Raw genomic sequence first — 27,562 nt, 5'->3', positions numbered from 1 at the left:
CCACCCTTAATGCGCTTATTACGAGTGGGAAAAAATCTGAGGATCTCAAACTATTGTGTTTTTATATAATTGGTAAAATAGTAAATATAACTAGTGAACCAGTAGCATTATTCACGTATTACACAATTTTGGTACTTACACATATGTGGCAAGAAACGTAACATAAAAACACTGACAACAACATTTAGTACCTATATAGTAATTCATGTAAGAACGCGGACTTAGGTATTATTATTATTAGTACTTAGCGCAATAGTATTAGTATATCTACTGTATTGCTATGTTGTTTATGTTAATGAATAAGATTTGTCTATGCGATGGACATATTGTTCGCGGCCTACAAAATGTTCCTTTATGTAAGCCGTGTACTTCCACAGACACGAGTGCGTTGTAACATTCAATGTGTTCTATAAATCCATGAAGATGTTAGTATGGTGTCCTGAAGTGTTACAGTTCACGAGTTGCTCACAGGATCTCAATATTAGAACCGCAGGGGGGGGGGGGACAAATCGTAATATTCTTATACTTGAAATGTGAACTAACCATTGTGGACTGTGGTCCACAATGGTTAGTCCACATTGCTATCAATGTACCCTACATTCAGGTCCACGCGGATTCCCCTAGAAACCGTCGTGATAAATTTATCGTTGAATTCGTTGCGATGGGTTAACTGACCTTCTTTTTCATCTTCACTTATCATACTGGTGCTCCGCCAGTGTATACCGATAGCGGGTTATTATTTCATTAATACCCATTTAAAAAAATATTAGAACCTCGTTAATAAGAATCACAACTAACTTTGTAATCTATTATACTGTGGTCGTTCACTACATTAGACATTCATCTGAATGTTTATCGAGACATTGCTTGCACTCCAGTAGTTGTCTACAATTTTATTGTTACACCACAACCTATAGTTTGCGGTATGCACTTACATACCGTCAGACCAGCTATACAAGTAAAATATTAAAATAAAAAGCTAGAATTTAGGAAGTACAGGGTTTTTAAAATACTTATATTATTTATGAACATCAACTTTGGGATGCACTGTTTAGCGGCAGAAAAGTGTCTATGTAGAGTGAGCGGAGGGCCCCAGTGGGCGTTATTTCCATTTTTATTTTATTTACATCTAGTGAAACATTCGAAAAAATTCCGTTTAAAAATAAACAGAAATCCAGTAGGTAAGTACGTGAGAGGGAGAAATGCCATCTTCTAGGATTTATCTACGTTAATGCGCATTGGTTTTATTTGTTTTTGCACCGAGTTAGGTAAGTAATTTGATTTTTCTAGTAGAAAACACTGCAACTTACACTCGTTATAGGTTCGTTCTCCGTTCCTGCAGAAATTTGCAAGATATGTGCCAAGATTAGATACGGGTTAACTCTGTGGTTGATTTCTTAGGTTTTATGGTTCTGGAGATATGTGTTTTTTTTTAATGGGTGATAATGGAATGGTAACCCCACCCGCGCTATTGGTATACATCGGCGGGGCATCAGTGAAGAGTGATAGATGAGGATGAAGCAGGTCAGTTAGCCCATCGTGACGAATTCAACAAGAAATGTTCACGATGGTTTCCAGGGGGAACCACGTGGAGATCGACCTGATAGGCATATTGCTAGCAATGTCGAACTCCATTGCTAACAATCCCTTGCCCCCGGAGATATCATGTTTTATGCATTAACTTTTATAAGTAGATTATAACTGATCTTAACGTTGTTTTGCTCTTTACTGTACTATACGGTGCAATTTTTCTTATCGGAACCAATACTAATCTCTTTCAAATTGGACTACACATATTGGAATAAACATTTTCAAAATTTTATTAAAATCGGTTTAGCAGTTTCGGAGATTAACGACCTAAACGAACAACATGCGGGAAGGGATTGTTAATAATGGGGTCTAACAGCACTGTTGTTTAATATATTTTATTAGGTCGACTTCCACGTTATCCCCCTGGAAAGTATCGTGGTTAATTCTTGTCTAATTCTTCACGACGGAGGGGCTAACTGGCCTGCATTCACTTCAATCTGTCATTAGTGCTCTGCCAGTGTATACCGATAGCGCAGGCAGGGTTACCATTCCATTTTCACTCATTGAAAAAACGAACATGACACGAGATTTTTATATACGACCACCTAATGCAGATATATTTCCAAATGTTGATCTGATGGTTATAGCACCAGCTCAAAATGACCTGAACAATGAGGTTGCCACTTCCGTTTAATGTCGACCTCCATGCAGTTACTCTACAACTAGATATAGATTACAACTAGATAAATAGATTGGCTTGCTCTCAACCTTATCCTTTTGTTTTTCTGCTACGTAGAATATAAATATACTCATCAAAATGTACTTAAGAGTATAACAAGTGTTGCGTTTACTAGAACAGTCAATAGATGCCTCTGGCGGTCATATGTGTGTTTATAGCCATGAGCACTTTTCATTTATAAAACCAATCTAACCCCATATTTGAAAACAAGATAATTGTTCAATTCATATAAAAGTATTTGTATAATATTGTAGATCCAATTAAAAATCTCTCATGACCCTAAAATGGGACGCAAAGATAAACAAACAAACGCATAGAAAGTGGATGATTTGTTTAAAAACACAGATGTGAGTGCTGCTTTGTTATAATGGGGTTTTTTATAAGTAGTAAAGTTAACCGTGAGTCAATACCACGATTGGTTGTAATTGAAATAAAAAAAATAACCTAGGAAATCCTTTACATTGGTATTATATCTTGTTATATTAATTGCGACTGTGATTGTGACATGTTGATTGAATAGGATTAGTTGAATCGAGGAGAAACAAACAAACAGACTATTCAGATCTATAGTTATAACATTTGTAGTTTATAAGTATGCCAGTAGTATTATTACAGCGTTATCCAGTACCGTCCTTAGAGGAGGGGGAGAGCTGGTTGGGCGTTCAAGATCCAAAGTCTAAGTTGCATAGAGCCCCAGCCAGTGATGCTGATATCGAAGAGCTGCCAAAAACTAGCCCAAAGGCACTAGGTAGGCTAAGACCGACCTTGGCGTTATTTACCCTACTGCTTGGTTTTTTAGGACCCAACTAATAGACCCAATATAAACTCTAAATAAGTAAAAGAGGCATAAAGACACCTCTCTCTGGTAGATTTAGCACATTCGTAGGTGTAGTTAACACATTAAGGTAATATGACTGCCAGAGCAGAGTAAACGTAATTATGAAAGCAATTACTATTTTTTGAAAGCAATAACGATTTTATATTTTTATTATTTTCCATTAAAGGATGGAAAGTATGGGACAGAAAACCATAGGAATCACAGTGCTTAACAGAGTGACTGAAGCCAATGCATCATTGTTTCTGGGATTTTATTTGAGGTAATCACCATAAACATGAGGTGTTATAGACATTATGTCAATTTTGGAAATATTTACAACGCAATATCTGTTTACATATGCAATTACATGCATAATAAATGAAAAGGTTATCAATAATGCATTTTATAGTATTTCAGTACGTACTATTCATAATGTAGATAATTAATATGCAATAAAATTTAGGTAATGATACTATAATGAAAGTCTAGATGGAATATTAGGAAGGAAATAACTTCCAAATTAGCTTCTCAACTCAAGCCGATCAATTATGAATTTATAAAATTATATAAATCCGACTCAATGCGAGCAGATTGCCGCGAAATTATTCACAAAGCACCCCCGGCGTGGACTTGATGATATTGTATTAGGCGATCACACACGAATGCGATTTTAATGGATACTCAGATCCGACCCTCATAAAATATATCGTAGCCTTATGTCATACGTAATAAGAGACACAATTGTTATCTTCGCACCGTCGTTTATGTCCTTTGACTTCCCAAGCAGTTGGACCCCAATCTAAATTAAAATCTAAAACCTTGTAAACAAGGCAAGTGCTCACTTTTTCGGGGATTTTAACCCTCGGAATTAACGAGAGTTATAAAAGGGGGTCGTTACTGCGATGCAGTGGTTTTGTCTTCGGATGTGTGTAATGTGTAGGAATATATCTACTATACTGAATATTTCTTTTGACGACTTACGATGTTTTGTTTTAATAAGTTGATTTTTTATGTAAACACATAGGTTCACTAAGATAGTGGCCATAGATAGAATAAAAGCTTAGGTAGGAAATAGAATACAACGTAATTATTCTATTTTTATTAACCATTCTTAACGTATAAGTATAATAAGCATGTAGGACGTATACTCAAATATGTATGATGTATTCTCAAATACCAAAATCTGCTTTTAAGTAAGTTATAAATTTAGGAAATATTAGTAAGTAATTATTTAATTTTCTATTAGACATCTAATCTTAGACAACACTTGCTTAAGTACTATAATGACAATTTCAGGTAGAATCAAAATAGGATCTCAACTGTATTTAGTTAATATCATTTGTTTCATATAAATTAGATAAATTAAAATTGTAGAAAGTAAACAAAAAAAAAGAAGTGAATGAAAATACAATATAATAGTAAATATAATATAAAAAAAATATACAAAACAATGTATACTTTAAGATTTGATTACTATTTGAAAAAAAAGCCAGAACATAACAACAAGCAGAATAAAGTTCAAAGTTTTAATGCGGGGCATTATGTGGAAGTATGGCATCTGCTGAGTCAGTTGGTGATGTCTTAATGACCAAAGAGTCGACTGGTGTCGCCCTCGGCAACTGTGGCTCTTTACGATGTCGCACTGATATAAGCGAATGTTGACATTGAGGTTTTTCAGTTATTCTGTGCTCTATGATTCGACCACGTTGTAGTTCAGCTAAATTACTCGCCAACTCTGCCGCCGCTTCTCCATACAGCCTCTGGCCTCTGCGAACCTATATATTTACAGATAACAGTAATCATTGTCGCAAATAATTGTCATATTATAATGTAAGAAATAAATTACTTTTTCTACGATCTCTTTAGTTCCTCAGATAGATTTTTTTGAAGATTTTTGTGGAAAATAACTTTCGCTGTAAAGTGAAAAGATCTAAACGATATTAATTTCATTCCTAATGAGATCGAATGTTTGTACCTATATCTAGATCAAAAAATAAGGATTAACTTTTTAGATTTTTAGTATAATAAAATTTCTATATGCGACAAATATAGTTATAATATTGGCGTCTTTTAATAATTTAAACTTGTTGAAATCACCTCGTCTCGGAGTTCCGCACGCCGCCTTGAAACCCATTCAATCTGCTCCTGCAGTTTCTTGCATTCTTTCTCGTTACTCATCAAGTCTTTCCGGAGAGATTCCATGATCTCCCGGTACTTGAGTCTTACGTCGTGATCTATTGCATGTAGGTTGTCGATCTCGTGCTGGGTCTCTCGTATTTTGGACTTGGAAATTCGGAGGCGACCCTCCTTTAGTGATGAATTGAATTTAGCAAAATAATTATTTTATGAACAAAACTACTGTCTATTTATAAACTACTATGTTTGTATGTTTTATTTTGTTCTACTTTCCTCTCATCCGATGTAGATGTAGATATATATGCTGTTTCAGGAGACTTTTGATTTCTAGATATCAGTGTAGTTCTCCTTTGGAAGACATTTGCCTTTTCCACTATCGCATTATATTTATTCTAATGAAATGATTATCCGACTTTCTTTCAAGCTAGTTCGCTCTCACTATTTTCCGAAAGTAGTCTGGTAAACTCACTACATCGTACATTTTTCTGAATGCTCTCATTCGATCGTGTTTAATCTACTCTCATTCACTTTCTTACATAACCAATTATAGCTTCCATACAACAGCGTGAGGACACCTTACTTTTGTTAATATTTTAATACATTCACGACCACGAATGCTTAAAGGCTATAATAATGAATTTTAATGATCTGTTATATCTCTATTGGTATCTGTATGTGTTTGTGATACCTACATGTAGCGACCTCACTCTAGTCTTATTTAAGTACCCAAGTACTTTATAATTAGCAATAAATTAGGGTACATCTACCTAAATGCTACTACCTAAATTCTTTTTTATTAAAATTTTTAGTACCTTCTCTGCAAGTTTCCTGGTGAGCACATCGAGATGGTCGTCAAGGCTGTCTTTCTGTTCTACCTCGTAGCTCTGCACCACGTTATGATGTGGACAGAGTCGGTGCACCAGCTGCACGGGCATGCAAGATGGACACTCCTGCTCTGGCTGGGGAAAAGGACTTCGAGTATTTTTATAATTTGCAAATAAATTTAACATAGGTATTATGTTAGGCTAGTTGGTACTTTAAAAGAAAATTATTTACAATGCCAATACTTAGATACCTAGCAAGGAACTCACTGCGACGGCTTACAATGCCTATGTTTAAAATATAGGCAGGCAATTGTAATATTGTCTTTATAATATTGCAAGTTACATACAGGTACAATAAGTTGTTTTGAGTTTTTAATGCGTTTTTATCTTTTGGCAGTAGGTCGTCTATGTTAATTAAAATATGATTTTATTACGCAATTTACAAAAAGAAATTAACGATTAACCTGTTGGAAACCACTATAGAGACAAAAACAGCCTCACTGCTTCTCAGAATTAAATGTGACATTAATGGTACTTTTCCCTTCATCAGTATTATTATAATAAAGTTTTTTTAATATAATAAAGCTTTTCTGAAGACTAAACTATTGTGCATCAATATTTTACCATATCTCGCCCTTTAAATTGAAATACTGTTAGGTATGGGGAAGAGAATACGTGAGGTTGAATATTTGTAGACCTGTGTACCTTGTATGACCTCCATTTCCACCTAATAAGTAAGAGTAAGAGCACCAATATAACTCCGAGACTAGCGGCTGCGGCAGCATTCATGGTCACACCAAACAGCGTATACCATCATCAGGTGATACCTCAATACCTCGTGATTACAATCACAATTTTTGAAGGGGTGATGGAGGATATTTTAAAAAAAGTATTTAATAGTATTAAAAAAATTATTGTATGTGGAGATTTTAACGTATCACCATTTTGAGATTTTATATTCTTTGACAAAAATAAAACTAAAATATAGCAATAATGTGACAAACGTCAGATAATTGTATTCGAAAATTGGATGCGGTTGACATTTGTGTCTTTCATAGTTTTCTGTAGGTATGTTTACTTTTATAAGTTTTACTAACTTGTTTTAAATGTAGGCATTATAACACATTTCAATCTAACAACTGTGTGGCCGCGTGGTCTCGACATAGAATTGGTCACTCCTTCCTTTTCCATAGGTGTCGTAAGAGCCAACTAAAGGAGGGCGAGACATGAGCATTAGCGTTCCATTTAAAACATCTCTAACGCCCTGACTGCGGTTGCCAATCCGCCTGCTAAGCATGGCAGCTACTGACAAAACTCCCCAAGGGGGAGGCTTATGTTCAGCAGTGGACAGTGCTGATATGATGATGATGACGATAATGAACCTAATAACGCCGTATCGGCTCATTGCTAGTAATGAGCCGAAAGGATTTTCAGTACTCTTGCAGGTTTTTTTTCCATTGGTGTATTTGATTTTAACTCCAGTCTTCTCTTACACTATTAAGTGGAGGAAGAAGAATGGAGACGATATTAAAGAGATGCTATTAGATCTCCAATTAGTAAATATACTCAAATGTTAGACTAGGATCCTTATTACTTCCATATCTCTTAATTTTTTTCAAATATCATAACTGAAAAATAGGAGCAATATGCTGGCAGGTGTTATTAATTTGTTCTTTAATCAGTTTGGTCTATCAATATAATTATATTTTTAGCAGTTTCTAAATCTAAACATAAACTTACCTATCGGTTAAATACATATTTGGATACGTTCTACTTGGAGTCTCCAGAAAAGTTAATGTCCCCTTTATTAAAAACTCGAAACCAAAAATGTTCACCGAAACTAGACAGAAAATGTATTTCCTGAAAATGACTCATTTATGAGTCTGTTTTGGATTTTTCCCCATTTATTCAACCAAATACGTGCCCATTAATATAATTGACTATGTGCCTATTATTGAACGAATTTTGCTGAATTTAGCTGTATTCTGCGATTTTTCTCGCGCAAATTGGAATCAAAGTACTCTAGTATATACTAGTAGATATTATAATTTATATTATTATTTATATATTATATTAGTAATCTTATATGTTTTATCAGTGTATCAAACTTTATTTCTGGTCAACTGCATAACTGTAACGGACTTTATCAAAATTTTTTACATTTTTAGAGCTTTTCGCTTTTATAGAAAATTGGAGTTATTAGAATTTTGTATACGACATACATATATTATATTCAGATAATATAATATACATCTATATTCTTGTGACATTATTTTAGAACTTTTAAACGAGATAGACTAGTTAATTGTTGGAAACGACAAATATAGTAAGTTCATAAAATTACCTTTTTTATGAATTTACTATATTTTTTACCTTTTCCATTGGCTTCAGAAAAGAGGAAGAACTTAATTCGATAGTAGGTACGTTTCATTTTGTCTTATATATTATGCCGCGATATTCTAAACTAATTTTGATGAAATTTTTTATGTAATATAAGGCTATTTCTATGAAGAAAGGAAAGGATGAAAGTATTAACCCTTAAACCTTTTTTTTCTGTCTAATTTAATATTAATTTTTTTTTTTGTAGAACGAAATCTTAAATAGTCAATTAGCAATTTAACTTTATACCAACCAACACGAGATTATTTTGCAATTTAAAAATAGGTACCTATTTACATAAAGCATTCTATATGTATACTATAATTAATTAGGGGTAGGTAGCCCTTGCTCGAATAGCTACCGGGGCGCGGGTTCGTGTCCGGTGACAATGGTCCAGCCATCCATCACCCGCTGTCAACGGCTCAGGTGTCGAGATCTGATGGCTCGCAATACATGTTTTGATAGAGATTGTGCATAGAGTTTCCATATGCTATTCCTATTTATTTATAGTTTGTAATAAAAATTGGATATTCCAAATCTTATAATAACATGAGATAATAGCTGAACGGATTTTAAAGTAATTTTGTAAACGGGTATCTAGATAGATAGATGGCCTAATTTGAAAAATCATCTGTATATTTTATCAGAATAAATTTGACACGATGTTGCATTGAACATATTTATAGTAAACAATAACATAATTTTGGTAAATACGCTGAATATCTAATGTAGTAATAAGCCTATAGCGAAGCAAAATTGTTTATCTAATGTTTTTGGGACAGAATGTAATATAGAGCCAGCTTGTTCAGTGTTCATTTTAAAAATTCTTTTTTTTTATCTGAAAGGATATGCTTACATATTGAACTCATAGAAATTTTATCGAAATAGTTTAGTAGTTTAGTTTTTAAATCAGAATAATTGGTTTTATCAAATTTAAAGTCGGTTTTTTGTGTGACACAATCTTTGATTATATATCTTACTGTTATTAGATACTTGAGCCACAAAATTAAAAAAATATATTACTAAATAAATGCCTTATTATATATTTTTTTTAATGGATGATAATGGAATAGTAACCCCACCCGCGCTATCGGTATACACCGGCGGGGCACCAGTGAAGAATGATAGGTGAGGATGAAGTAGGTCAGTTAGCCCATCGTGACGAATTCAACAAGAATTGTTCACTATGGTTTCCAGGGGGAACCACGTGGAGGTCGACCTAATAAGGTATATTGCTAGCAATGGGGCTGTCAAACTCAATTGTTAACAATCCTTTTCCCCCCAAAGAGCCTTATTATATTAGTTATATACAATATTACATACTCGCCACGCCGATCAGTCACGTAATTCGAGCCCACCCCGCCCTAGCGGGGTGGAGCGGGTAAGGCAATTACGTTCAGATACGGCGAATAATTGAAAGGGGATCGGTTTCTAATTGATTGTTTCTGGACGACTGATTGATATGATAGAACGATTACCAACCGGCGCGGCGGTGTGGCCGATACGTAATTAGTACTATTCTATTTATTCACATATAGATAGGTTATGTAATATGTAAATATAAGTTGTTTGTTATTTTTATACATACATTAATAGATTTAATAATATGATCATATAAGGTCAGTATACAGAACACAAAAAATGAACACAGCACGTTGGTATACTGTACATCTACAGCTTAGTATATATATATGTACTTATAGGGTATATCCATTTGAATATGAGTGAATTATAGTTGATTGCTTTTCATCCTTTACAAGGGAAAAATGTTCAATGATTTAGTTGATTGCTTGTTTCATCCTTTACAAATAAAATTAAGAATCTATATCATTGCCTGTAAATAAAATTAAGAATCTACCCACGAAAACTATACGGAGCAAAATTATCAGGCTCAAAACTTATTTTGCATTTAGATCCGTTTCTGTAAAGTTACATTGATAGAACACTTCCTGAAAATTATGTTAACATATTCGGTTTTATCCTGTATATAGCGAGAAAATAATACACATACTATGAAATAGATCTTAGAAAAATTCAATCACAAATTTTTGGAATTAGGATCTGACAACAAGTAGGCACAATGTAAACTGTAAATAATGTTCCACTTCTATTTAATGACTAAGTTCTACTAACATATTCATTACTGGACTATATTTAGTCCATTATGTAAATAGAGTTAATTGTTAAAGAGTAAAGTGGTATTCTAATAAAAAATACTAGTGGTGTATTATTATCATCATCATATCAGCCATTATTATCCGTCCACTGCTGAACATAGACCTCCCCCATAGACTGTCATAAGGAACTGTCCTGATCCACCTGCATCCGGTGTATATAGCATCATGAAATAACAACTTTAAAAATTACTATTTCAGTGGATATAAGAATGAAAAATAAACAGTGCAGCCAATTTGATAGTAGCTCTTGGGTTGAAGAAGAGAGCGTCTCACAAAACATATGTTTATATACTTCCTATATTTATATAAATAACTTTTGAAACAAAGCTACTCTGAAAATGTGTGTACCAAAAGTTTATATTTTTTATCATGTCCATAATACTAACCTCACTTGTGCTGGTTTATGCTGGCGAAGTCGATATTAGTGTGAGATCATAGTTGCAACTGAAGCCATGTCAGTACCAAGAATTAATCACGATACTTTCTCAGAGCAACTTGACAGGGCTACCTGAATAAAACTACTAATAGGTACTAACAATCCTTTCTACCACTTTATAATTTGGGTAAAGTATGTTGGTGCAATTTTTCTGAAGCATAGAATCAAAAGGAACCTTAAAACTCATTGCTGTCATAGGGACGAAATTGCCGCCACATTTGACGTTATACACCGCGTCCAACTCATTCATTCTCTCACATGTTCGTTCCGTTTCACTTACTGCGTGATCAAAGCCCTGCGTCGACGTCGGTATAGTTTAGTTTAGATTTACAGCTTACGGAAGCTAATTAGAAAAGATCGGTGTGGAAGTGAATGCTCGCAAGGCCCACTAGTCGTCACGAACCGTGCGTGCAATGGAACGTAACGGTTCGGAATGGTTATGTGATAAATCTTTTTAATATAAGGTCTTAAAATGGTTAACTTGATTAGGAGTATCGTTTTTTTAATAGAATTTTGAAATAACAGTTGTGCATAAATGTATTGCTGTCACATTGTTGGAAAGCGTAGTTAATCTTTATAGAAAATAGTATAATCATAGATAATTCTAATCATAGATTTGACATTCATTCATTCATGACCAGAGGGAGACTTTGTACAAAAGTCGATTGCTTGGGTACCTCTGTCCCATTCGTGTTTCAACCGTGAAGCAGTTGTGTTTGCATGGCTGTGTTTCGCTTTGAAGGGTGGGATATGGCAGTAAATTTACAGGGTACAGAGGAATAACACCTGAGTCCTCAGGAATGGCAACTCATGGGGAGTATCATGGGCGAAACAGTATATTCTGTTATGTCCATGGTACTTCTCATGTCTATAGGCCATGGTTACCACTTTACATCAGGTGGGCCGTCAGCTTGTTTGCCATTCTAAGTTGTATAAAAAAAAAATTATTTTTCTACGATACTAGTCTTTACCAAATGCGTATTTCATATTCAGAAACACGAGCCATATTCGACAGATTGATCTCTCGTATCCAGTGATTGTGGCTGCAAATAATCTGTTTCCATTTATAATGACACAAATACAACTATTAGTTGCTCTTCAAGAGAGCGGTTGATATTAGGTTCCTACTAGTTACTGAGTATTTACCGATCTTTGAAACTACTATTGAATTTACGCTCAATAAATTAGACGACCGTCATAAAAGTTTCTAATTAAGTAGTTTTTTTTTTGCAGATTTGACACATTAAAAGCACATTTCTCACATTCTCATCTCATCATACGGGCGCGTTCCGCGAGATCGCCCGTGACAATGTTCACGCTGCGCCGGCGACCGCGGCACTTTTTGTCACATAATTTGTAACTAATTATTGTACAAAAACAATCTTCTTTTTTATTGGTCTAACATATGCTAGCAGTTCTGGAATTCTGTGGGAATAAAAAAAGCAATTTTAAATTAATAAGTATAGTATAAGACTATATTATAATTTATCCTATACTTCTTATTTTTACTAGCAGATACATACTTTTTTCAGAATACTATTTACTATTTTTTCAGATACGGCTTTACAAAAAAATATAGTTGCATGGCAATCTATCAAAAAATTACAGCTGCAAGATAGGATAGTGTGAAGTACCTAATTAACTTCTTGTTGAGACAGATAGTTCATAGGGATTTACATTTAAAGTAAGAATTTAAAGGCCTAGTACGTTAAATTAAATCAGACATTATGTTGAGCGATAGATAAACAAGTGACTCATGCGATATAGTAAAGTAGTTGGTGTGACTAGAGAAGTAACGAAGTTCAAATGCAAGAGTGAAGTCTAGCCCAATCGATGGATACGTAGCACAAGAACATGTTAGAATGAAGACTATGGTATTGAACACTCGTAGAAAGATCACAGATAAGGTAAAAACATATAGTAAAATTAACGGAACTCCTGTGGACTTCGATTACCCAAAAAACATCGAAGTGGAGAAGGTTGAAGAAGGCCTGCACCAAAGAAATTATTGAGCAAGGCCTAAGATGATGATGACGACGATTCACAAAATTTAAAAAAAGAGAAATTGATGATATAAGAAATAACAGCTCTTAGATAATATACTTTCATATAAGATCATTATACATATTAGTTAATTAATTCTATTTGCATCTGATTTTACACACTCGGCTTTCTAGTAATAAGGAAATTTGAAAAATAACAGTTCTGTATTATTAGATACTACATTTTGTAGGAATGTTCCATTAGGGAATTTTTCATGTCGTCATTATTTGTGAAATTCTGTAACATTGTATCTACTAATAAATTATACAATGCAGGCATTTAATAGACGTAAAGCGACATTTTTAAATACTTAAGCACCGTTGAACATCTGGTTATAATACTTTTCCACTTTTTAGTATGTATTTAGGTACTTAAATTATAATATTTTATTTATTATTATTTATATATAGGTATTATTTATTTTTCATTGCACTAATATTACAATACTTTTTAATTTAAAATCTTAAAATTGTGGGCAATTATTTTATGTATGTATATGTACGAAATGGAGTAGTATATCTTGGCTGAGTTATGAATCAAAACATGCGTTTTTTACATTTTTTATTAATGAACCCTCTAAGAATACTGCCTGCATGAACTAAATTCAAAATGGCTGCCGGAGGCGTCGGCGCGGTTTCTTTCCTCGTATTACTAACATTACCATACTTCAGTCGGCGAGCTTATTTAAATGCTCCACCGACTCCATTTAGAGCTTGGAAAAATAAAACTGGGGAACAGATCCCGCGATCTCGCGTTGAGCCGCTTTTGTGGTAAATATGTATAAACCAAACAAATGTTGTTTGCCGTTTCTTCATAAACATTATCTAGTATTTTCGACTTTATTTCTATGGTGTTAAAGGAGTATCACGAAGGTGTTGGAATGGGTTTTAAGTTGGGAGCTCTATAAGCATCTACGTTTTGTCGTCGGCATCTTTTTATTTTATCGCATTTTATTTGGGAGCTCAGCTGCCGGTCGTGTTGTTTGCGACTGTTGAATATCGTTTTTTCCACGTAGGTATATGTTAAAATGTGAACCTGTTTGTGTACTTATAAAGAAATGGAACATTTCAGTTAAGTTCAATGACATAAATTTTGCGCCTTCGTTGAGATCTACTTTAGTTGATTTTATAATATGAATGTTTACCTACTTATTAAAATATGTGTCTACTACGTGCACCAACAGATATTATTTTGTCTTTTCACTCATAAGTATTCATTATAATACATAATTTATTTATTTCAAATACATCAATATTATATGTAGGTATTGTTGATGTCTTTTGTTGATATATAAATTTAACAATTAACATTAAATAGGTATACATGTTCCGAGTAAACAAATTGTGATGCGAGACTAATCTAGTAATGCATTGAGCTCAGAAAATATAAATATTTATCATAAGAATATCTAATTAGATATATTCAATGAGTAATATTAAATATGTTGAATGAATGAAATGAAACACTACAAAATTTTTATGCATCTACCTGCTTATTTCATACCAGCGACCGTTACGTAGCAGAATTTATTAACTTTGTTACACTGTAGTCATCAGTGAGGTTACTCTTAAAATAAATTCTAATAAATCAATATTAAAATTGAGACGTTTTGCACTCTCGAATTGCAATACTAGCGATGTAATGGGTCCATATTGTTCTATTAGATATTTATTAGTGTAACTTGCAATTGTAAACTATTGTAAATCGTTCATAATTATAACCTTATTCCTAGCTGTTGTTTCATGAGTACAGTATAAAATTGGCATTGACAATAGATTAGATTTATATTGGTATAAAATTCAAGAGTAGAATGGCTGAAACAATGCAAATCAAATTACGTATACGTATTCAGTCAGCCTTTGAGATTGAGGTTTTCATATTATAAGCAAGCAAGAAATATCTACTATAACGTCTATAACACTGAAAGTATATTAAAATATCATTAAAAATACATAAAAAGTATTGGCCCCAAATGTGAACCCTGAGGAACACCAGTAGAGGTAACTTATAAGTACCTGTATAATTGCAAATATTGTTAATTTCTTGTCTACCAGGTACGATTTTAATCACTAATAAGCAGATATCATATTCCATACTGATATTGAGCGTTATATATTATATATGTAGTTATCGATTACCTATTACGTAAGTAGTCAAATGTATAAAAAAATATGACGTATAAACGTGCAGATTACCCGAAAAGAAATTATTTAGGTATAATTCGCGATATTCTTTGTTATGCAAAGGAGACAATAAAGATTAAAAATCTTGAGATAAAGAAATTATGTTTGTGTAAGTTATTTTAATAGCGTCCATAACTTTAGTATACCGAAGTGTAGCAACGTTACCATTATCTGTAAATTTACAAATACAATTAAACATTTTTCAATATTTCTGAATTATTATTACTAAACATTCAATTGTTTTTGAAAATTAACAGATAATCGCGACGTTGCTATGCTTCGTTATGAACACTTAATAATAATAAAATGATAAAACACAAAAATTGCATTTATCTAATATTAGGTAATAGACAATAAGATTTCATTATAGGCAGACAAAAAATATTATGTACATTCTATATATTTTTTATCTGTGATAAGTAATTTTTTGCAATTAAATAGGTAAAGTTTTGTTATAATATTAAATGACGTAAAAAATGAGGAGGGTTGCAATTCGATTGTATCTATTTTTGCGTCATTTGAACTAATATAGGGTTACGCGAAATTTTTGCCGATCCACATTGATTCCAATGATATTCCTTGAAATAGAAAGGATGTATTATCATATATACTACATTTACATTTTATTTTAATTAAACCTTGCTTTTTTGTGAAAAAATACCTTGGATTATTATAATTTTTATGTATCAATTTCAATGAAAAATACTCCTAAATTATAAAAAAGAATATCTCTAATAAGAATGACAAGAAAATAGGGGTTAGCAACATAAAAAATCCAAAGACAATTATTTACAGTTCCCCATCCATCAAGATTATTTGAATATAAAACAAAGCAAAAATTAAGTTAAACGATTAAAAAGGAGTCCCGGGAGCTAGATGTTTGAACAGCGATTCCATTATCTGAGTTCCTACTTACACATAAAAGATAAAGCTGAATCGCCGCCAATTTTGTTCCATTACTCTCGAGCGCCTGAGAATACATATTATCCGTAAAACGGAAGGCAAACAAAGTGAACGTCGTTACCAAGCCAACGATAACTTAATTTCAGTCCGCCATAAGTACGTAATTAGCGAGCCGCTGCCTTATCGTCAGGCGGGTAATTAACCTCTCACGGGGGCGCCCACCCATCCCCCATAACCTCCCGGCGCACCTTGAATGCCTCCTCGCCTCGTAATATTTCCGCCATATTATCCGGGAGTCCGCCCACCTCCTCCGCCAATGGCGACAGTTCCCGCGCTTTTGTTTCGCGCCGCAATCGCTTCGTTCCAAAACGTTGTAACTTAACATGTTTTCTTTGGCGAATTTGGGTGTACTAGAGAATATGGTGTGGTTTGTTTTCGTTAGCGTTCGTTTATTATGCTACCAGGTTGTTTGATTTCAAAATATCTCATGTTCCTTTTCCGTTGTTCGAGTTATGAGCTTTAACGTATTTTCCTTACAGTCTCTATTACTGTTGTTGTTATGTTTTTGGGTGAGGGGTGTCGTCAGTTCATATTTCATGCGTTATCGTCTTTTATTGAGTGCGAGGAAGGGCATTGTTGTCGGTTTACAGCGCGGTTATCTCGCGCGGCTGCCGGTGTTTAGTCTCCGCCTGATGAATGGCATATTGGTGCGGCGATAACTGCCCTCACTTTTGTGGTATGCAATTTTAACTTCGTATCTGTAAAGAACGATAGGTAGTAAATATGATAAACTATTTAGGTTGGTGAGGTCTCTACCTTAGTAATACTTTTACTTACAGATCACAGATCCTGAGTAAGATACAGGTTAATATTATTATTTTTATATGTGTCTGAATTTAAGCATTATAAGTTTTTTATATTAATTTTATATTTTTGCGTTTTGTTTACTGATGTTTGTTCTTATAAACATCAGTTCATAAATGTAAGCGTCGTCGGTTTGCTTCACACCATTTTGGATTCGAATATTTGTTTTAATGAACGATAATGGAATGATAATTCCGCTTGCGCTAACGGTATACGCTGGCGGGACACCAGTAAGGGATGATAGGTGAGAATGAAAAGGCAAGTCGGTTAACCCACCGTGATGGTAAAAACTACGTAGAGGTCGACTTGACAAGGTATATTGTATACTGGCAATGAGACTGGTAGTCCGCATTATTAACAATTCAACTCACCTCTTCACCCCCCACCCCGGATTCGAATATTACCTATTAGGTACTTACTTAGGGCAATGTCTATAGGTACTTAACAAAAAAAAGCAAATTATTTACATGTTTTTGCACATATTAGGCCTCTATTACATACAACTATTAAAAATTATTAACCGACTTCAAAAAGAATAAGATTTTCAATTTAGTTGTATCTTTTTTTATGTTTGTCACTTTATACCTTTATACTATTAGGTACCCTCCGTCAGTTGTAAATCGATTTGAAAAAATATTTTTATCTGAATATAGGTACATCCTGTACCCATATCCTTTAAGATAAAAAAATAATTACAGATTGGTTCACAGAAATTTTATTAAAATTCTGTTCAGTAGTTTTAAAACCAAAATAACTGGTTTTGCCACAATTGGAGTCGGTTTTTTTTGTGAATTACAATCTTAAATTATTTGAGAATAAATTACTGTCCATACAACTCGCTGATAATGTAGGTAAAAGAATCTTGAAATTGCTTAAGTATTTTTTTTAAATTTGTCTTTTACAAATAAGAAAGAGAGTTTCCGGGATAATGCCCGCTACGGTTGGTCTGTTTTGATTATGTTCAAAACCAAGATTACAGATTTAAAACGAAATATTGTTGCGAAAATGCAGGTGTAATTCAACTGATAAATAAATGCAATTAATGTTTAAAATGAAAGGCTATTCGCACTGGGTTTGGCTTTTAATAGAGTAATCGATCACGAACCACTCAGGCGATGTATCCGAACAGTCATTTGTCAAAATTACGCGGGAGCCGTTAAGCCGCATAATTTTTGGCGCAATCAGTGTCGTGATCTAGTTAGTTGAGTGGGACACTGTGGCAAGCTATTTTTCCTTCATATTTCTCTCATATAGTACTTAAGCTATGATTTTTATACTTCACATCTTTGACTACATAACTAGTGTAGTAATCAATTTTTATATAACAATATATGGATATATAAAATTTTGCATAGGATTTTTTATTTTTATGTAACTTGAAGTAGTAAACAGCCAAAACATGCTAATGGTATCTAGTCCTCATCCGTTGCCACTGATGAGTATAAATATATTATGTCTTTATACCCAGTTGTTTTATTGCCATATTTCTTCCTTTCAACCTAAGCCATGCAAACGCATTAGTAGATTTCTTTTGTATATCTCTCTTTAAGGTCTCTTTTTACAACGTATCTGAGCATTAAGAAAAAAATAAACTACAGACTAAACTAAGGCAATCAGCTGAAATATATATGGCAATTTTTTTATTATTAGGAATTCATTAAATGTAAAATTTACAAATATTCTGTTTATATTTGGGACAAAAAATTGTCATGTCATAATATAATTGGGACAATTTATTTCCCAGCACTATTATAGCACAATATTCACTGGGTGTTGGTACTCGTGGAGGACGGACTCTAATTGGGTGCCGCGCCTGCCGCCTGATAAAGCTCGGTTTACACAGCATTTTAATTAATAGAGGTCGACCAAAATTGTTAGGGTTACCGTCATATTTACCCGCTACGAATTATGAAAATGTAAACCATGCTTAATTATAAAATTTACATTCCTTCCAAATTTTACTTGTGCAGATGAATCTAGAAATCTATGTAAATAAGCACTACTTTCATGAAAAATTTGTTAACAATATTTCGTTATAAAGTATTACTAAAATTTGTGCCTGCAGTATGAAATCAAAATGTAATTGAGATTATTAGCTCCTTTGATTGTCACATTAAGTAGAAATATGATACCGGTTCACCTATCTCCTGTACTCCGTCATAGATTACATTTTTTTTTATACCACTGAGGTGGCAAACAAGCCACGGCCCACCTGATGGTAAGATCGCCAGTAGTTTATCCAGAGGCATTACGCGCGCGTTGCCGACCTAAGAAACCTCTTTCCCCCCTTTTGAAGAACCCCATGATCTCTTGTAATTTCGTGTTCGTTGGAGAAAACATATCTGATTTATAAATCTACTCCCTGTCGATTGGGAGCTACAATTACAATTTACTGATTTAAAATTCCTGTTGACCTCCTTCAAGGAATAGAAATATGTTGGACACCATTCTCGATCGACTTTTTTCAATGCCTTCATAATATTTTGGATACTATATTATACTTACCCTACAAAAATAACCTAGTTTTACGTCCTAAATATTAAACTGGCTTGCTCCTATTTTTGAGATCGCCAGTAGTTTATCCGTGGCGACTAGTTCCCCTAACTGGTGTAATTTCGTTGCCGATTTGTAAATCCACACTACAATACAGTTGGGAAAATCAATTCTGATCTTTGTAAGAATGATTATTTACTATTTTCATATCTGTCAACCCTAATATATATCAAGCTATATTTCAATCAGCTCTAGATAATTAGGTTAGGTTAGGTAGATAAAATTAGTCTAAATCCAATAGATCTAAAGATTTTTAATAAGGGTGTTTTTAAAGTTAGTTTTGAGTATCAAACTCCAAAGCAATATAACACTCAGTTATCTTCACGATGTTGCAGAAGCAAAGCGATTAGTAATGGAATGATGGCCGTATGGTTTCTAAATAGATTTAGATATTTCCATCTGGTTGTTACCAAAGTAACCATAATTTTTATAAGAGAAGGTAATTAACACGGTCATTTAGGTAACTTATGTTAAATTAAAGGTTGGAGATGGAGGAACTTAGTTATAAAGTAACTAAATTAGAATATTTGAGAAAGCATCCTACCATTTTCCGGTGCTCACTCAGTGTCAACCAGCGAGCCAACTTTTGGCGGGTAGGTACGCGCGGCGACACGCAATAAAAACCTTATAAAATTTCTAATGGAAAAACGTACGAGGAGTTTTCCCTGTGAATTATGAATGGTAACGAGCTTCGCTCGTTCCCCTTTGTATCGGCACAGAGCCAGAATAAGGGTCAGTGGTAAGGTTCTTAATAAAAAGTATGCAGTATGTAATATTTAGCTATTTTTGGAAAAGTATTTTCCAAAAATAGCTATATATTACTGAATAGCTAAGTATTTATTTGTTATATAATTTCCAATAGGATGAAGTAAACAAATAGTACATATGTATATAAATAATGCCTAAGCAATGTATAAACATAAAACAAGTAACTAATGGGAAGAGTATAAAATTTCAAATTCATCAGTCATGTTTCAAAATATGGAGTATACCTATCTATGTACAGGCTATAATCGTAATCATTATCATTCTTTTAAGAGATCAATCAATAAAATTGAATAGATAAAACACGTGATTTGAAAAACAGCAATAAATTTTAAGTTTCCTAGACAAATATGATAGGTAAATGCACGCATGCATCTACTGATAAATCTATTTTTTTCGTTTTAATTCTTGGTCGCCTGGACTAGAATTACAATGATTTTTTTTTTCGTCTCCTCCTCACTGAGTGTCGTGACTGCATGAGAATACCACTCTCGTCACCATGGCAGCAGCAGCAGTTTTCAGCCATCAGTGTACACTTTTGAATATAGCTACTTCGCCTGGTGAGCTTCTCTTACTATATTGGTTCATCATGTTGGAGCTCTTTCTGAACCTATTTTTCTTTCCATATTACCGATAACAATAAATTTTTCTAAATTATCTGGCTCAGGTCTAATCATATGTCCAGAGTACTGGAGCCGTTACATACAGACGATTGATAGCGGGTTTTAACTTTCAACTCGGCCAGAATTGAATCATTTATACGGCACGCTGTTCAAATAATACCTAATATTTTGCGCTAGCACCACATTTATTCTACTATTATTTGTTCTTTGCCCTTGATACTTCCCAGTGCTATCGGCCCCGCTAGCAGTCAGACTGCTAAGTTCCATCTTGTTACTTTTGTGCGGCGCTCGCGGTTTATACGATACGAAAAATAACATTGTTATGCTTCGACAATGCTGAACTTGCGTTGTTTGTGAGTTGTGACTGTTGCAAGTACCTATTTATTTGAGTTTTAATTGTGTCGTCGTCCGTGTTTGTATTTGAAACTGAAATATATATAGTTGCCTTATCTATTTACTAATTATTTGAAAAGGTTAAAAAGTGTCCATTACATTATTTCTTTGTATCCAATTTGCTTCTGGTCAGCTTATATGATATAATATAATATAGGTGACATAAATAGAAAATGGCCAGCAATCTATATATTGGCCATTTTCTTGACTTGCATCTATTCGCTTTGACTTTTAAAACTCTAAGACCATGATAGTATAAAACCTTTACGTCAAGCAAAATAAAGTTTGGGTAAGAAGAATATCACCCTTGAAAATTATTATGATACCTATTATAAGATTTAATAGGTACTTATCTAAAACTTTAGTATTATACTAAATTAAAATTTCTTATTGGCATAGGTACACTGATAATATGTTTATCCGCGAATCACTTATTATTTTGATATAATTCTTGATATAATATTGGTATATATTTATATATTTAATATATCAAAACAAAGTTCTAAATATGGAGCAATTAATTTAAAAGGGCAATATTTAAGCCAGCTTTTAATTTGGGAGTGCGTATTTAAAACACCATTTAGAAAGGTTTCAAAATCCTTTCTAATTCATTTAAAAGCATATCCGACACGGAAGGTCCAAGCCGAAGATCATTTCAATTATGTCCTATACTATCTCTCCCTTACTGTAAACGTGAAAGAAAGAGAGGTGTATAGGAATTTCCATGAGTAATTCAGGGGTGTGAGCGTGTGAAAATGTGCAGTTTTTTGAGACTTAACAAGGCCCCTTTTTTAGTAGCCGCGGGCGAGCGACCCCGGGTGTTAAAACTTGTATATCCGATTAGATAAAATTACTAAGCACTTCAGTTAAGAGGGTTTTTGTTATTTGTGCAAAGGACGGCTGTTTGCTTCTATACCTATAGCCTTGTTAAAGAAGTTCTATTATAAAGAAAATATAAAATTTCTATAGCAATTTTAAGTAAGAAAATTACTTATAAGATAAAGTATACATACAGTTATATTTTTTATTATGTATTAGTCACTAAGGATGGGTAATATACATATAGCAATATCTTTATATTGTAGCTACAATATCTATACATATATTGACCCAATAGCAGATATATGTATTAACTATCGATTATCCAATATATAATATTGAATGGAAGAACCTGCTCCTAATGCATATAGATATTTAATTGCTATGGGCGATATCGCAATGGATGGACATCAATATCTAGAAGAACTCAATATAAAAATGAATTTACTGGATACAGAGGAATAACACCTGAGTCCTCAGGAATGGCAACGCATGGGGGGTATCATGGGCGAAACAGTATACTCTGTTATATCCATGACATTGCTCATGTCTATAGGCGACGGTTACCACAGGTGGGCCATCAGCTTGTTTGCCATTCTAAGATGTATAAAAAAAATATAGATATTAAATATTACCCATCTCTATTATGAGTAGTCACGTTACTCAAATGCACTACGAAAGAAGTCTTTTGAAATTATAATAATTGTCCAGATTCGCAACTTTTCACAATTTTATTACTATATACCTTACACTAACAAAATTGAACATTTTTGTTATAAGGGTTTAAATAGGTTATGTTAACTCCTAGAATGAATCTCAATTTAGACTGCACATCATGTTCATCATCATTGATTTATATTTTTGTCAACACTGATGGATGACAATTTTATTCTATAAAACTAAACCTACTCGTACTTCATCTACATCTACAACTAATCTACTACTAAAGTAGATTTCATCATTTATTCCAATATACTCTATCAATTGAAAAAATGTAAAAATGTCTAGATTTTCCCTCGAGAGAAAAAAAGTAAATGGGGTTCTTTAAAAACGGAGAGCTTTTTTCGGGTTTAGTAACGTGCATGATACGCCATGCCTTGTTTACAATCAAGCAGGTCGTAAATTTGATTCCTACCACAATGACATTAAAAAAATCATGAAAATCAAGACACAAAATTGGCGAAAAAAATGTTTCCATACCATACATACAAAACTAAAAACTCTCAACAACGTATGACTGTTTCCCGGTAATTCTATGACTGATTTCCTAAAAAAAAAAGAATTAACCTTTGTGTATGTATTATTAATCTTTATACTCTGTATAATTCGTTGAAGGGAAAAAGTTCACATTTATTAATTCTCAACCTTTGGAATTTTATAATTCATTATTTGAATCATTTAAAAAATGATTATCATTTGCTTGGTACTTCAGATGTTATTAAAATCATCGTCCGGCAAGTCACATTAGACAGAGGGCTTCATATTCACTACGGCCACCTCGAAACTCTTGATACCACTGTGCGATAGCCTCACTCGAATAGTAGATTGATGCCTGCCCTTGACTGATCCACCAAGATCAACACGTATTTACTTACAAAATATTTCTATCTAAAATTCTTTACGAGTAGGTACTATATACAGCGTCGGAATATCCAGCCCCGTGCTGGTAGCAATCGCGGCGCCCTGGTCTACTTGAATAAAACATTCGGGACACGTGTACATAATGCACTCATCAATTATTACTCGATCTCGAGCTCCAGCTACGTTTTGATAAGATTGAGAACTTAGATCCGATTACACTGTGAATATTTCTTATTATGTACAGTTTTGTTTTATTAAGTTGAAATGGGCTTTAAAATTTATTTATATGACATTATAAGTATAATATAGACACATGAAATTGTGAATTAAACAAAAATTGTGCCCGGTACATAAAAATCAATTATTTGCAATGCTAAATATATATATAATCTGTATGTTTCAATGCAATAAAGAATATATAATAATAACAAATAATAACAAAGTCAGCAAAAATAAATAAGCGAGTAAAGCCGATATAAAAAATTACAATACACTTAATAATATGTTTTGAATCCCTTAGGTCTTCGGTAGCTATCCGCTTGATGCGGTATTAACTAAATTTTTAAAGGTATAACTTAAAATCTGGTGTATGTTTTATCTTAGATTATATAGATAGAGCATCGAGCCTCAAAAACTGGTCAACTTTTTGTCAGTTAATTGTTAAATTAACTGACTTGTTTTATTATTAATGTTCTATGTACTTATGTATACAACGTATTTTAACGTGTCTATATTTAATTATTTAATAAATAATAAGTTTTTGCGCATTAAAAAGGTGCAGAATTTATAAGACAAAATAAATAGAAATTATAAAGGAATAACTCATGACTATTTATCACGCAAAAGTTGACCGGCTTTTCTCAAAGCATTTGTATGGAGACACTCTATCTAAATATACTATATATATATAATATATAGTTCGCCATCTAAATATCATCTACTCACAATTTTATAATATTAAGATAAGACTACATCGGAAAATTCCAGAATCAAACGTATTTTTATAGGACACATTAAATTAAATAGTACCCAATACTTATCTATACCTATTTGGTTATGTTATAGCGGAGGAACTCAAACTTGATAACTCTCGACTCGACGCTTTCAAACTAACTTACAGACTTGCTTTCAACTGCCCCAACGAAGGGTTCTTGGCTGGTCAAACACGACTTGCAAATTGATTGAGTCCTACACCAGTACTAAGTTATGAGTTTCATTTAAAATTCATACTATGAGTCGAATTTGAACTTTAAAACTACAGACCTAAGACTGATTGAAGTTTTCGTGTGTTGTTAACTTGGTTGTGATTTGTTGGAGCAACCGCGTAATACCCTTGGATATTGGTACCGCATTTAAATTGAACCTCGTATATAGTGTTTGCTTGGCTTTTTTCGAGTGGATGTACGAGTTTTATTTCTCTTTTCTATGTGGTTTAGAAATATAAGGATGTAAGATTATATGAATTTTAATAGACGTGATATAAAAGTACTCTAATTTATTTTAAGCATATCTTTATAACATGTATATGCAATGTCGTGAGACTTACTAATTAACTGATTTCAAAAAGGAGGTCCTCAATTCAGTTTTATATTTTTTGTGTCTGTGACCTCATAACTCCGTCAATTTTAAACCGATTTGAAAAATTCTTTTTCTATCTAAACGGATATACTTACCAATATTAACAAAATTTCTATGCGATCAATCTGGTCGCAAATTAGTATGTTTGCACAAATGTCCTGATTTTGTATTTGTTAAAATTGGTTCAGAATTTTAGCCATAATTAAAGTCGTTTTTTTTGCGGAACACAATTTTAATTATTTTGATAACTTTAAAGATTTCACACAATAAATAAATATATATGTTAGTTTTACATTTTATACTAATCTTTTAGTCTATTGGCAAATAACCCGTAATTAATTCAAGAGACGTAGTAAAGTTATCCCTGGTTCGAATTTTAATGCGAAATGTGTATATTTTAGGCAAATCCGGCCACATAGTATACTTTCACAATAATAACGAAAGTTAACAATGGCATATATTGATTTAAATAATTTTAATACAATTTAAAGATCATTATCATCATTTCAGCCATTATCTATCCACTGCTGGACATAAGCCTTCACCATAGACTGTCATAAGGAGCGGTTCTGAGCCACCTGCATTCATTGACTCCCTGCAATGCATCAGGTCGTCACTCCATCTAGTGGGGGGTCGTCCTACACTGCGTTTGCCCGTACGGGAGCGTCACTCGAGAACCTTTCTTCCCCATCGGTTGTCGGTTCTTCGAACTATGTGACTAACCCAATTTAGAGATATTGATATTGATTAATAAAAAAATTGTATGTTAAAAATAAAAAAATAAAAACAAGCTAACAATTTTATAATAAATATACCAAATAAGAAGAAACATTATACTAATGACTTTTCTTTATTTGTAATTTTACAACTAACAATTTATAAAGGTATATTGCAGTTAGAGTTATAATTATAATTTTCTTTACTAACATTTTCCACTTCTATTCCCACCCAAGTACCCGACAAATGTTGAATAATAACTCAATTTATACAAAACCGCCCCGAAACTCGAATACTCCCTCCAGAATTAGCTAATCTGTCCGATGTCGATATTAATAGACTCCGGGAGGAAACAAACTGTTGTGTTGTACAAATTGAACAAATAAGACTATACCGTACTACTTATCAAACAACCCTCTACCTCTGAAAGTACTACAGTTTGGTTCTGTTACGTGACAACTGTATAGAAAGCATTTCTATCACGATTGATGTTTATTATTTTTTTCTTTTTTTTAATAGACGATAATGGAATGGTGCTATTGGTATACACTGGCGGGGCACCAGTGCAGAATGAATGGTGAGGATGAAAAGACAGGTCAGTAAGCTCATCATGATTATCATTGGAATAATGATAATGATAATATTATTTTGGTGACCGACTGAACCTTTGATTTCGATTTGGGTCATTTTCGCTATAAATTTAAAATATACTGTGTATAGTTATTAAAAAAAAAAATATTTAAATCCTTTATGTGAATCCAAATAATAGTCACATTTCCTAATAACCTCGCTTTAACATTGAAGACAACATAGCAATCACGTTATGTAATAGGCGAGTGACTGTAGATATATTCGTTATCTTTGGACTCGTCTTAATCATGGTCTGATGATCATTACTCAGGAGCAGGGAAGCTAATTGCCGCTTTTGTAGGTCGTGCAAACTACCCGCCTTACTCCCACCACCCACTCAGGACAATACGTTACCTGGCGATAGGGTGGATTTTCGAAAGTGTCTGGTATATATTGGATAAAATTGAAATCATTAGCATTCTAGTAAGAAAGTGTTCTACCAGCAAAACTTGATATTTCTACTAAAGAAATATGAGTAGAAGAAAGATACATTATACGTTTTATTTTAATCTAGACACAAGATTTGTTAATGTCGCTACTATTTGTTTATTATCTTTGAAAAAGAAGGTTTAATTCGACTGAACTTTTTATCTTTACGGGTTACATATTATTATTATTAGTTTTAAACATGATTATTTTTATAATGAATGTCCCTTTTTTTAAAGGAAACATTAACTAATTCCGATTATTATAATGATTTATACATCATACACAAATGATATATGTAGATCTGGCAATAATACCCAATTTTCAGTATCAAATAACTTTCTGTCACAATTTACTTAGAGATGCTAAGTTTCAGTGATACTGTTTTCGCTGCAATAGATTACATCTGGGACTTCACCTACTTATTTATATTTATGACTATTACT

At 33.1% G+C, this 27,562-nt stretch overlaps 1 protein-coding gene across 2 annotated transcripts in view; it reads right to left on the bottom strand.

The window, feature by feature from the left end:
- Window positions 1-4,492: 4,492 nt before the first annotated feature.
- LOC113514538 (uncharacterized) overlaps window positions 4,493-27,562 on the bottom strand; it is a 57,017-nt gene continuing 33,947 nt past the window's right edge. Inside the window, exons 1-5 of one of the 2 annotated variants that reach the window (XM_026898627.3) lie at window positions 6,981-7,077; window positions 6,752-6,885; window positions 6,035-6,181; window positions 5,184-5,393; window positions 4,493-4,861 (exon numbers count right to left, since the gene is read on the bottom strand). In XM_026898627.3, the coding sequence (XP_026754428.2) occupies window positions 4,613-4,861; window positions 5,184-5,393; window positions 6,035-6,181; window positions 6,752-6,835 (690 nt within the window). In that variant the 5' untranslated portion in view covers window positions 6,836-6,885; window positions 6,981-7,077 and the 3' untranslated portion in view covers window positions 4,493-4,612. Of the gene's footprint in view, window positions 4,862-5,183; window positions 5,394-6,034; window positions 6,182-6,751; window positions 6,886-6,980; window positions 7,078-27,562 lie in introns of those variants that run through there. The other variant, XM_052895313.1, reaches the window with a different exon arrangement.

This window comes from Galleria mellonella, unplaced genomic scaffold, assembly GCF_026898425.1.
Source record: "Galleria mellonella isolate WM207_F2 unplaced genomic scaffold, CSIRO_AGI_GalMel_v1 utg270, whole genome shotgun sequence".
Lineage (NCBI taxonomy): Eukaryota > Metazoa > Arthropoda > Insecta > Lepidoptera > Pyralidae > Galleria > Galleria mellonella.
This window is presented reverse-complemented; position numbering and strand designations above follow the sequence as displayed.